General features: G+C 41.9%; 1 protein-coding gene across 1 annotated transcript in view; it reads left to right on the forward strand.

Annotated features, from left to right (window-relative positions):
• The window catches only part of cnksr2a (connector enhancer of kinase suppressor of Ras 2a), a 51,089-nt gene that overhangs the window by 26,368 nt on the left and 11,678 nt on the right, over positions 1–13,043 (forward strand). The window contains exons 7-14 of the mRNA XM_073488524.1: positions 643–702; positions 951–1,019; positions 3,091–3,237; positions 4,359–4,471; positions 4,593–4,747; positions 6,064–6,153; positions 7,531–7,745; positions 10,714–10,765. Of these exons, the coding sequence (XP_073344625.1) occupies positions 643–702; positions 951–1,019; positions 3,091–3,237; positions 4,359–4,471; positions 4,593–4,747; positions 6,064–6,153; positions 7,531–7,745; positions 10,714–10,765 (901 nt within the window). The remainder of the gene's footprint in view (positions 1–642; positions 703–950; positions 1,020–3,090; positions 3,238–4,358; positions 4,472–4,592; positions 4,748–6,063; positions 6,154–7,530; positions 7,746–10,713; positions 10,766–13,043) is intronic.

The following is a 13,043-nucleotide window of genomic DNA, read 5'->3' on the forward strand; positions in this document are numbered from 1 at the left end:
AGTCTCCTTTCTTCTTCAGCTGTTTTGGGAAAAGGACTCTTTGAAGACACTTCACACATTTCATCAATCATGAAGGGAAAGTTTTTAGACAATTTAAAGAGAAGAGAGTCTTCATCCCTGAAGCCTTTTGTCTCGTTAAAGTGAAAACCATTTAAACAGAATTCAAAAAGCCACATTACTGGAGCTCGTCTATCAGTCACGCTCTCGCTCGCTCCTGTCAGGCTGCTGGAAGCGACCAGAATTATGACATTATCATTTTTTAGACTGTCTCAAGAAAAGTTTGGCTGCTGTCTTGTTATTATGCTCGCTGCAGCTGGTGTCTGTGCTCTGCCAAAAAGATTTTTGTGACCTCGAGTCATTTTTTAACATTATCTTCATTTTTCTGAATGAGGGAGTAAGTAGCTCCTGATATACAGAAGACTATGGCTGTTACGTTAAAGTGACAGATTTAATTTAATGAACATTTCACATATTCTGCTGCTCATCTCATTTTCGGGTTATCAACATTAATTAGGCTGCCACTGAAAACTGTAGTGTTTCTGACTTATCAGCCAAAAAAAAAAGGTGATAAGACTCATGGGAGTTGTAGTTTTTTAGTTAGTTTTTAGGATTTGAAACTGACTTTTTTCCTCTCTCCATCAGGGAATGTACATCAAGTCGACCTACGACGGCCTCCACGTAATCACAGGAACTACTGAAGGGGTAAAAATCATTTCCACACATTCACACACACCAAACTACAGCCGAGCGGTGAAAGCCCTTACTCAGAACATAACAGATCTATAGCAGAATATCAGCTTCCATAGGGAATGAGTCTGCACGGCTCTCCCTCTGTATTAGAGTACAGTATGCTGGACCACTTGCCCGCATCGGTGTACAGACGATCAATAAGCTCAGATCAATTCATAGTCTTCTGTTTTTCTTTTTGTCTCTTTTCTCTGTGTGTGTAGTCTCCAGCTGACCGCTGTAAGAAGATCCATGCAGGAGATGAAGTCATTCAAGTCAATCACCAGACTGTGGTGGGTTTCTTATTCTGTCTGCGTGTGTGTGTGTCTATATGTGCTAAATATATCGTCTTGTGTTTATGCAGGTGTTTATTTATAGGTTTTCTATGTGAGAGCAGGAAAATGCACTTAAATCTTCTTGAAATTATCTTAAATTAAGAGTGAATCCGAATATCTGAACTAGATTGGGTAAAATGCATGTTAAAGGACCATTTTGTCTTTTTTAAACTGTGTATCCACCTTATATAACTGAAATTTTAATTTTGTATGTTTCTAAAATGATTTAATAATATGAAGATGCATATTTTTACAGATATTACAGATGTAAACAAACATTTAAAGCGACTATAATGAATATTTTTGTGATAAAAATAAATCAAATGACAGTGTGTAATGTTAAAGGGGTTACTCGTAGTGATGAATCCAAAGATCAGCTCTTCGGATTATTTCAGGATCTTGCAGCTCATTGTCTTGGTTGTCAGGCCCAAATCCACTCGCCAGGTTTACGTTAAAAGTTATTAGCTGACGTTGCACCCAGGTGTTTCAGTATTTGTAAGTGTGAAACAGCTGGATATTTTTAAGGAGATCTTGGGACAATATCCAGCTTTGTTTGTGGCAACAACAACACGTTTTTTGGGGTTTTTTTTTTACAAGAAGTTGGGAACATTTTCCAGCTGTGTGTTGGTGACCAAAGCAGGTATTTAAAATGATAACCATATCTTTTCCGAACCCTAACCAAGTGGGTTTTGTACCTAAACGAACCCAAAAAGGCTGGAAGATGCAACATAAAGAAATGTTCAAGAAAAGTCTCAACTCATCTGTGGTTTGCAGAACTTACATTGGCAGTATTTACTCCAGTGATTGGCTTGCAACTTTACTGTTTTGGTCCAGTCTCACCACTCATATCGCTGCAACATTTTCTGCTGTTTCCAGCAAAAAAATACAAAAACAGCTTGGAAAACCCACGGTACTCTACCTGCCCAGCACCAAACACCAGACAGTAAATATCTAGCTGGTGAACATAGTGGAGTATTTAATAGCTAAAGGGACAGATATATGTATCTTTGTGGATGAGGTGGTGGAGACCAAAAACAGAGCAAAAACATTTGTTACGTCGGCAACAAGTTTGACATATCAACTTAAAAACTGAAAATATAACAGTGTTGTGTTCACGGCTGCCCCCAAGTGGCCAAAAAATGATATGAACCGTAACTTTTCAGTAAGATGTTGTTGTTATCTTATGTCCAATTTGTTGTGTCTTGTTTTTCCTCACTTTAATCGTGGGTCTGAGGACAGAAGGTGTTGTACAATATACAGATTATAAAGCTCACTGAAGCAATGTAATTTGTGATTTAGGGATTTATAATTAAAACTGCATTGACTTGACTTGACATCAGGAGAAACCCAATGAGATTCCCCATCTTGTTTTCACTGGGTGCGGTCTGATATTATACTAAGACCTCTCAATCGAATTAGGAGTTCAAGCCAGTTGTAATTATGCGTCTCGAATTTTGGTAGCAGGACGACCCATCTGTTTACAGCTTTACTGCAGACTGTGCCACACTTTTACAAGGTGCAAATGAACGCAGCTTGCATTGCAATTAGTGTAATCAGATCCTGCACCTCCTCTTGCATTACGATCAGATCTCAGGTCAATCAACTAAATGCAATTAAGATAGTGTGTTCGCCTTAATTAGAAAATGAGCACAGACGAAAGAGGCTTGAACAGCGAGAAAAAATAAAGTTCTGGTGAGCAGATAGTAGCTGTTTTTTGTTCACAAATGTCCTGGCAGAGTTTTGTGAAAAACAGTAGCTAAAAATGTAGAGAGATGTATGATAAGATGCATTTGTTTTGAAATTGAGGGCAGGTTACATCACATGAAAGCTCTATAGATAGACTTACCACCTCCACACCCACTTGCCTTTGCACAGAAGGCTCAACAAGCGAGGTCCAATCACGACGTGGACCGAATTCAAACTACATGCTGAATATAAATGTAATGCCGTGATTGTTCATTATCCAGATGATGATAACTCACCAGCAGGACAGCGAGTGCTCTGACCCTCTGGCGTCTCTCATCCACAGGTGGGCTGGCAGTTACGTAACCTGGTCGGCTCGCTGAGGGCCGATAAAGGCGTCGTGTCCCTGACCCTGAAGAAGCGTCCCCAGAGCACGCTCAGCTCCGCCCCCGCTCTGCTGAAGAACATGCGCTGGAAACCCCTCGCTCTGCAGGTGGGACCGGCTCTACCTTTTATAGACTTTATTAAAACACCGCACTGGCCCACATAATTCCCCACGGCATTCCCACACTCCCTCTACGACTGCAGCCAAAGCGCGTAATTAGGTCAGGGTACTGTGGCTCAGCAGGGTTTTGTTTGCCAGCTGAGACAAACTGGAATGACTGGAAGGGAGAATTGATGGCACCATCCACCCACATTCCCACTGCTCCAGCAAATTATGAAATACATCTCCCTAATTAACACTGATTATCCACACAATCAGGAGGAAGCACGAAGCAAAACAGTTTTCCTTCCCCTCCATCGCTGTTTTGTTTTGTGGGAACACTTCAGTTATGACTTTTAAAGGATAATTTTTCACAACTCTTGTCTCCTAGACATCATGTCTACAGGCTATATTACTAATTTGCTTTTAATTGTCTTTGGAAATGTAATTCCTACCTGCAAATATGTTGACCAGCAACAGATTTTCCAGTCACATCTTTGCACAGATTTTGTCGGAGTTGGTGGAGACCAAAAACGAGCTAAAAGAGAGTGAATATTTCCTCAAACGACAGCTTGGTCTCATGTTATGGCTGGATATTGGTCGCCACAAACCAGTAAAGAGAGAAAACAACAACTGTGGATAAACTCCATTGTGCCTGCAACTAAGCACATTTCCATCGCTTTGATTTAATAAATTGGAAAACATAATTTATTGTTTGACACCTCATTTGACCAGATATGATCTTCTATGCCCGCCCTAGAGCCTACAACAGCCAACAAGTGATCGGGTAGACATAAAACCCCCTGTCCATTTTTCTACCTAAGCTCTTGTTTCAGACTATTTTACTATATATGCAGAAAGTTAGTGTAAACAGTAACAAAACTTGAACATGGGAAACAGCTGCTTCGTCTGTTGTGTCCGCTCCACCTACTCTTTCCGGCGGACCAACCAGTGCTCGGTGATGGAAAGTGCGTCACTAACAGTTCCTAATACTGCAAGTGCAAGAAATTTCATCAATGGATCAGAGGCTCAGTCTACATCGTGTTACCTCATTCAGCGATAGATAGTGACTTTACAGATATTTACATGTAAAATATTTGAGAAACCTGATCCACTTTTCCTTTCTTCAGCCAACCAGAAGTCCTGGCAGCGGTTCGGCCACACCCTCAGGCACACCCACCAAGAACTCCGCCCTCCAGGACCTCCACATCCCCCCTCCACCTGCTGAGCCATACGCACCCAGGTACAGTGTCTTTGTCTGGGGGAAAAAAAAAATTCAGCTGATAAGAAAGTAAAACCGGTGACAGCAGAGAGGGGCTCTGACTCTGACGACCATTCGTTTGCCGCCTCTGCTGTTGCCATAGGGATGAGACAGGAGCCTTGTCTGGAGATGAGGCCTCACGTAACCACGGTGGCGTCAGCGTCGCTAAGCGCTCTGAGTCACCAAACTCCTTCCTGGATCAAGAGTCTCGCCGGCGAGAAGAGGAGGAGCCCGTGTACTGCACCACGCCTACATATGGTACGCTCTTGTGATGAAAGTGTGTGTCTGTGTGTGTGTGAGAGAGAAAATGAGAGAGATCACTGAGTTCAGTCTCATTCTGTTGTATTGAACCACTTCACAAAAAACAATCATGGGGCTGAGAGTCCACCTGCCACCCTGAGGCTGTTGATAGAAAAGTTTGTGAAGTGAGCGAGGAGGGCTGGGAGATAGAGCTGAAGAATTTATACAGATAAAACGTTTCATTTGAGTCCGTTTTAATAAGTTTAACGACCTGCTTTTATTAAGACTTTAACAACTTTATTTATTAAAACACACAGGGAATAATTTAACCTCTCCGTCATGGACTGTCTGCAAGTTGTTTCTTGAGATTTAGCAGATGTAGGTCGTGACTGACGTCATGTGGCAAGCCTCTGGAGGGTGGAAGCGCCTGAAGGGATGAAATAAGTGCGAGTTCACCCCGAAATCAACATATTCTACCTCTCCCCTGTTGTGCTATTTATGCTTCCAGACTGTTTTGGTGTGAGTTGTCGGGTTTTGGAGATATCAGCCGTGGAGATGTCTGCCTTCTCTTGAATATAATGGAGCTGGATGGCTCTCGGCTTGTGGTGCTCAGAGTTTCAAAGAAAACATTTGGAAAAACTCGACAGCAGTGTCTCTTTGCAGAAATCATGAACTGGTTGCTCAAGATCATCCACAGTTGTGCGCTCATTTTCTCATGCCACAAGCTGGAATCAGCGATTGTTGACTACTTATTGATTAATTGTTGCGGCTCTGGATTTGATAGGCTTTTTATGTGGGTCTGTTATGTGCTGTCATGGTGTTCGTTAAACGCAATAAAGTAAAACTAATGAACAATTGATATTAATGGAGCTTTAATGAATGCTAAGATGGTGGCCAACCTGTGAGCTATAGACACCTCATTTTGCCAGATATGAGCTTCTACGCCCGCCCTAGAGCCTACAACTGCCAACAAGTGATCGCATAGGCATGAGACTAAGCTCTTTTTTCCTGTTGAATCTAAAGAAATAAAATAGTTGTAGATTAATTTAATAATTGATTAAGTGTTGCAGCTCTTGATTTGAGCCAGTGTGTGTCCGTTACGTGCTTTCATGGTGTTCATTTAACGCGATAAAGTGAAACCAATGCACAGTTTTGTTATTGCTATTAATGGACCTCGTATAAATCGTGGATGAAGTAAACAAAAACTTTGCAACAATCCCCAAATCTTCACATTTCAGAGTCTAAAAATGGAGCCAGAAACCTAATCCTCTCCAAGGAGAATATTAAGTTTTATAATTATGTATGTGTGTGTGTGCGTGTGTGCGTACTTGTAGGCAGGCTGAGGCCCATCTCCATGCCTGTGGAGTGTAACTGGGTGGGCGACTATGAAGACCCAGCCAAGCTTAACAGAGAGAGCCGCAGAGGTGAGTTGCCGGCGTGTGGAGTGCATATGTGTGTGTGTGCACCTCCTGAAGAGGCTGTTAGATTCAGTTTAATGTTCCCTTCGCTCTGTATTAAGACCAGATCAGTGTGTGTGTGTGTGTGTGAGAGAGAGAGAGATCAATGCGCCTCCATTCCTTTCTCTAATTCTCTCTCTGATTAGCATCACAGAGAAACGAAATAAGAGGGGATGAGAGGGGGTGAGAGAAAAAAAAAAAAGAAAGGTAGACAGTTGGCACAAAGGCAGAGAAAATGAAAGGGAGGAAGAATAAAAGCGTTTGGAAAGGAGAGGAAGAGAGGAGGGAGTGAAGAGGAGGAGGAAGAGGAGGGAGGAACAGGGAGAGGGAAAAAAAAAAGACTATTCTCCCTGACCTCCACCTGAATCACTCACGCAGTTGCCATGGCGACGCTGACAGCAGCTCTTCTCGGTGTCTCACTTTCCTCCGGCCGCTGCCTAGCAACCAGGGGGAGGACAGGACAGGGCGGGCGGGAGGAGAGGGAGTGAGACCTGAGTTTTCCTCCCCGAGGTGGAAAAGCGGTAAAAAAAAAAGGAAGTTGGCGGGGAAGAGATGTAGAGAGCGCGAACCCCTGAACTAATCCAATAAACACACAACGGCGTTGTTGTCCCGCACGCCGTAACAGAAGGTGCTGGAATACGGCTTCATCATCAACTTAGAGACTGTGTGGTAAATATCGGATGGAGCTGACATGCCGTCACACGTTGGTTTTGAGTTTTCGCATTAAGGCCTTCGCGATTGAGCGAGAATTGACAACATGGAGCTGGGAAGGATATTCTGATTGGCTCTGACTGAGGATGCAAACGGTAGCCCCGCCCTAAAGTATACCATGTTTTAGACCATAACTTACTAAACGAACATCATGCCGTGTTGAAGACGACTTGAAACTAGAGATTGAGACCATGCTAGCTAGCAGCATACTTTCCATAAATGTGTGTGTGGAGTGTGTTTTTGTCTCACAAACAAAAGTTATATTTAAAACATTTATTATGATGATGATTTTCAAAATATTTTGAGTTATGTCGTGATTGCATCCATGTTTACTTGCTCATAATGACTGATTAGCACAATAATGATGCTGTGATTAAAGGTCAAAGTCTGTAACTGAATAATTATTTATTATTTTTAACACCACTAGTCTGATTTTAATGAATCTTTGAGTGATGTGACCTTTTTTGCATTGTGTTTTATATAAATATTTCTTAATTTTAGTCTCAAATTAACGTAGAAAAACCCTTACAGAGATTAAAAATCTTCTGTAGCACTGAGGTGAAGATCAATACTGTCGAGAAAACTGTGTTTGCATGTGAATTTGATGGATTTGACTTTCGGTTAATTCCACAGAAGCAACACTGATGCGTTACGTGGGGCTGTCCAGCATCGACGACAGGACCGGCCCTGACGACTACTCCTCCCACACAGCTCGTCCGGGCAAACGGTCCAATGAGACGGCCAAACGCGCCAAGAGGCGGAGCCACCACAGCCAAAGCCCCTCCCACTACGTCCTCCAGACGAGTCAGAGAGAGTCTCCGCCGAGAGACCCCGCCTCCATTTATCACGTGAGTCAGTTAATTTATCAGTAGACCATATTCACACGGCGGCCATTTTCTTCTGATGTCACGCTCAGGGTGGGTAAGCTAATAGCTAATATTGTATGTATTTAATCTGACATCATCATTTCACAGCATCCTGATTGATTAGCTATCGTTAGCTAATGTATGCTAACATAAAACCATATATGTGATGACTGCAGTTGCATTTAAACAACAGCTAACATTAGCAGACGTTATGATTTGGTCATTATTTGTCAGATTAAATAGGTTAAGGCCACTAAAGAAAGTCTTTTTTTTAAGTCTTTAGGCCAGGCTAAGCTAAGCTAAGCTAAGCTAACAGCTGCTTTTCCATCTTCATAGAACACAGATGTAATATTGGTAGCAATCTCCTTATCTAACTATCAGCGCAAAAAGCTAATAAGTGTATATTCAAAAATGCCAAACTAGCTGTTTCCCGAAGCTAGCTGTTCCTCTCTATTCCTAATCATTAAGCTAAGCTAAGGTAAGCTAAGCTAACGGCTGCTTTTTCCAGGTTCATTGCTGCAGTATAAATGTAAGAGTGGCATCAATCTTTTCATCTAACTCTCGTCAAGAAAGCAAACTGTCAAACTATTTTTTAAGAGAAGTCTTAGCATCCATGTTGCTAATGCTGATAAAGACAGAAGTACCAGCATTTGAAAGGTTAGAAATAAAGTTATTTCTACCTGGAGTTGCAGGTTGTAGCTTGCACATTGCGTTATGTAGTTGCATAATTGTGATCAAACCAGGTCATGAAACTCGTCTTCTTGTCTTCTCCCCTCAGTTGCCTCCTCAGAGTAAAGACAAGTTGAATGACGTAACGATGTGCCTCCTCTCTGATTTGTTTTGATGCTCAGACATTTGAGGGGAAAAGAGAAAACATTCGAGCTTTTCTCCCTCTGGTGAAAAAGCGCAGCAGTGGACTGTGATCCGAGCGAATGCTGACTCCTTATTACCCCCCTGTCACTTCCATGACATCTGTCTGCCCTGCCTCTCTGTCTGAGCTCGCCGCTCTCACGTCCAGACAGTCAGCCTGGCCGGCGGCGACCTTATACGTCCTGACAGCGTCTCTTTGTAAATTAAATGTGTTTGCATGTGTGTGTGCGTGCCCTTGTTTTGCGTGAGTGTTTACAGTGTGCATGGCTGCTGCGATGGCAGATGGCGTGTCAGTGGGTGTGGGCGGGACCATGTCATCTGTCTTGCTGAGCGTGGGGCCGTGAGTGGCCGAGCTCCAGGCTCTGACATGTGTAATATAGTGACATCAGAGCCGATGTGTGTCGCCCCGGCTGACCTGTCGAGAGAGGTCACATCTCAGATATATGCCAGCTGGAGGTGAATGTTGTAGATCAGAGGTTTTGTGAGAGGTTTAAGGTGGAGATACACAAGGTGAAAGTACTGCGATCTTGAAATAAACATCCGTGAATCAGCTTAGAAATCATTAGTGCGAGAGGAAGTATTCAGATCCTTCCCTCAATTGAATAACGATGCCTCTCATGACCTACATAAGCAAATAAGAGCGCGAGTGAGTAGATTAACAATCATATTTTGTGTTGTAACGGTGGAAACACGACCACTTTTGTCCACAGGGGTCGCCAAAATCAACTACAGCAAATATCCTCTGAGTTCCTCATTCTAGTTTAAAGTCAAAATATGCTAATTCAGTCAGGAAAATGTGCTTAAAGTAGTAAAAGTAAAAGTTATAATGCAGAAAAAGGTCCTGTGTGACTGTTATAGTATTTATAGTATATCATTAGGTTTTTATTACTCATGCATTAATGTAAAAGCAGGATTTTATGGTTGAAGTTGGTGCAAATGTAGATAATATTGAACTATTTGCATGTTTTTGGACCGCAACTAATGAGTAATGTTATAATGGATTGAGCTGCTGATTTATTTTCTAAATTACAGGACCAGTCTGTGGGATGTAGGGGACTTATTGGCAGGAATGAAATTCAAAAATCATTATTATGTTTTTATTGATGTATAATCACTTGAGCAAGGTGCAATATCTAAGAATTGGCCACTTCATAGTCGTAGTTAGCTGAGTTAGCTAGCCAGCGGTCCGGACTGGTTAGCATGCTAACTTCAGTAGACATTGCTTATATACAAGACACATACAACATGATATCAGAAGTGTGTTCTTACATATTGCATGTTAAAATGCGCTAGTTTCACCTGGATCTGCAGATATTCAGACAACATCATGGTCAATAGTCGTCTTGTGATCAGTCTGTTTTTATCACACTCTCTTATTAAACTACGGTGGCTCTGAATAGTCAAACAACCCTCCAAAGGGTGTGATTAGCTTTATTCCACTACTGGAAATCATAGAAGAAAAGATGCTTCTCACGACTGCAGAACTTGCCTTAGAATAATCACGTTTTTAAGTTTTCCTCAGCATCAAAGCGACCCAGTGACAGTTGTCTGTACATCAGTGGGTACGCTGCCAACAGGAAGTGCTAATAATGAATTGGGCATGACTTTCCAAGGTGCCAGTTAACAAACACAGGCTTTGTGGTTCACAGCTAACGAACAGACTCAGTATCAGACCTTGAAGCCTCTCTAGATGTTTGTCCTTCATGTTTTGCTTACTGATATTTCAGTGTAATCCCACGAGGCCCCTGCGCTCTATTTTCCCTCATTTCCTCGTCACCTGGACATCCTATTGTGCAGCCGCTCACCTCCCCTCCCATCCTGTCCCTCTGTTCTATGTTTAGAGGTGTGAGCGCTGCTGAAGTCCTCCATGAGGTTGACTTTTCCACCCGGTGTGTGAGAAAGAGATAATGAGCGAGCTTCCCTCCGAATCTGTGCGCCTACTGCCTCCTCTGCTCTGCTCCCTGTGATCTGTCATCTTTCATATCCCAGGATTCTTTGCAGCAAACAAAGGCCACTGATTCATCCTGACAGCCTGCTCACGCTCCCTCTCCTCTCTCTTCCTTTTCCAACATGCTCTCAGACATACCAACAGTCCTCCTCTCTGCAGTCAAAGACCAGGAAGAAGAATCGAGGTAAGCAGAGACGCCACCTGTTCGGTTTTTCAGGCAGGAGCTGCCGTCACAGTCCGACACTCGCCCCGCCGCGGTCGTTCATTCGTTCACTCTCTCTCTGAGGGACGTCGAGCTAATGGACGGTGAACAAAAAATGTGAGAACAGCTGCTGCTTCCATTGAACCAATTATCTCAGTAACACTTTAATTCGCGGGTCTGTAATTGGCTAATAATTTCCTTGAAATTTAGGCAAAAAATATGTATTTTGGGAACCAATTTTTCGTTTGAATAGAGACAAAATACCGAGACTTTAATTAGTTAGATTGTGTTTACAAACAGTTTGTCATTTGCAGAGCGATTTCCATCAATTTCCACCCAAATTAATCTTTAATGGAACTGAATTAGGTTTCACAGAGCGGTTGATAGTCTTCCTGGGGTGCTTATTCACAGTCAGTCACAAACAAAAAAACAAATTTAAACAAGACCAGTACAGAAAGATCAGGAAATTAATGAAATAACAACACAAACACACGGCCATTTAATCAATTAAAACGTAATAATCAATTGTATGCTCACCTGTGGATGTATTTCCCTCCTAGAAATGATTCAAGACAAAACAATACTCTCCTTTGCCATCACCCTGAATAAAGTATGACCAGCAAGACAATCTGAATTTAAAATACATCATCGAAAAAGTCGAGCCACAGCAGCGAAATCAGAATTAGCATCAACATCAGTGTGAAACTCTGAACAGTGAAGCTCATCAACATGAAGTAGCAAGAAACTAATATTTTTGTATTAGCAGCTGCTGTGCACTTACTAGAAGACTCTCTAATGGTAGCAGCTAATTAGGGAGCAAATAATTAGAAAGGCATCACTGAACACAGCGTCTGCAGTTTCCTTTCCAGGAACTTTCCTATGAATTTAGAGCTTGATAACACTTCAGTTCTGGGAAACTATCAACCCAAACCGAGAACCGAAGCACAGAATATGTTGAAACTTAGCATTTCTTTATGCTGTGTTTTCTATTTATGTTGTGAGAACGCTGTGCTGATGCTCTGGTTAGGTGTTTTGGCACAAAATCCACTTGGTTAGGTTCAGGAGAAGATCGTGATTTGTCTTAAAACACCTTAAACGGGGCTGAAAATGTAACGAGGTTGTAACTGACCCGAGTTTTCCTCAAAAATATCCAGTTGTTTCACGCTTACAAATGTCAACACGCAGTCTCAACCTGCTGATCTGACAGTTTGCTCAAAAACAATGGCTGAAAATAAGTTGGATATTTACTTAAACTCATTACTTAAGTAAGTGATGATTGTCTTTGTCATGTGTTCTCAGGATTCGGCCTGAAACTAATAATTTCCAGCTATTTTTTTAATTGATTTCTGATTAATTGATTAGCCTTTCTCTAAAACAGCCCACACAAGTGATGAATGGCTATAAAAATCAATCAAAAACGTACAAAAAAATCAATTTACATTGATATAAAACACATTAAAGTCATTAATCTTCACATTGAGAAGGTGCAACCTGCAAATATTTGACACATTTGCTTAATTAAAGGCTTCAATGATTAATGATTTGTGCTGTATTGGTCATTTATTAATATTTATACTGTGCTGGTGAAAAGATGCCGAAGCAAACCCACATCTTCTTGTTCGTTTCATCTGCTCAGACATAAATATATAACTCATCTTTCCTGTAAGTTGGGGATTTATCCGACTGGAGTTGCCAAATTAACAGCTGCTTGAAGTTGAGTCCCCACAACAGAGTCGGTTTAGAGTCTGGAAAAAAAAACATTTTTCCTCCCTTCTTGTTGCAGAGAGACGACTGTATTTGCATTTTAACACATCATGATGATTTTGCAGATTTTCAGACTGGACTGCAGGCGAGGCAGTTTCCAGTCTGTTAGCTATACACTCTGCACTTAGTCCACATCAACATTTACATATGAAAATGCAGTGATTCAGCACTTCTTTATATAGGGCAGGATAGTAGAGCTGAAAACTACTTTTAATGGCAATAAGAGTGTAACACAAAGTAAAAAAGCCAGGTGATATATCCTTAAAAATCCTTTTGTTTCCTGTAGTTCGGATGATTTCTCTCCCTCGTCGTCCTCTCTCCAGCTCTCTGGTATCGGTTTCTTCTCCTCTCTGACCGAAGCTTTCTCTTCCTCTCACCACACTAACGAGGATCAACATGTTGGAAGTGATTCTGTCGCTCCTTTCACCATCTGCCACCGCGAGAAGGCTCTGAAAGCTTAAGCTCCGTCTGCACTTTCTCTCAGGCTTTGTTTGTT

The sequence above is a fragment of the Pagrus major genome, chromosome 19 (assembly GCF_040436345.1).
Source record: "Pagrus major chromosome 19, Pma_NU_1.0".
In the NCBI taxonomy this organism is placed as follows: Eukaryota; Metazoa; Chordata; class Actinopteri; order Spariformes; family Sparidae; genus Pagrus; species Pagrus major.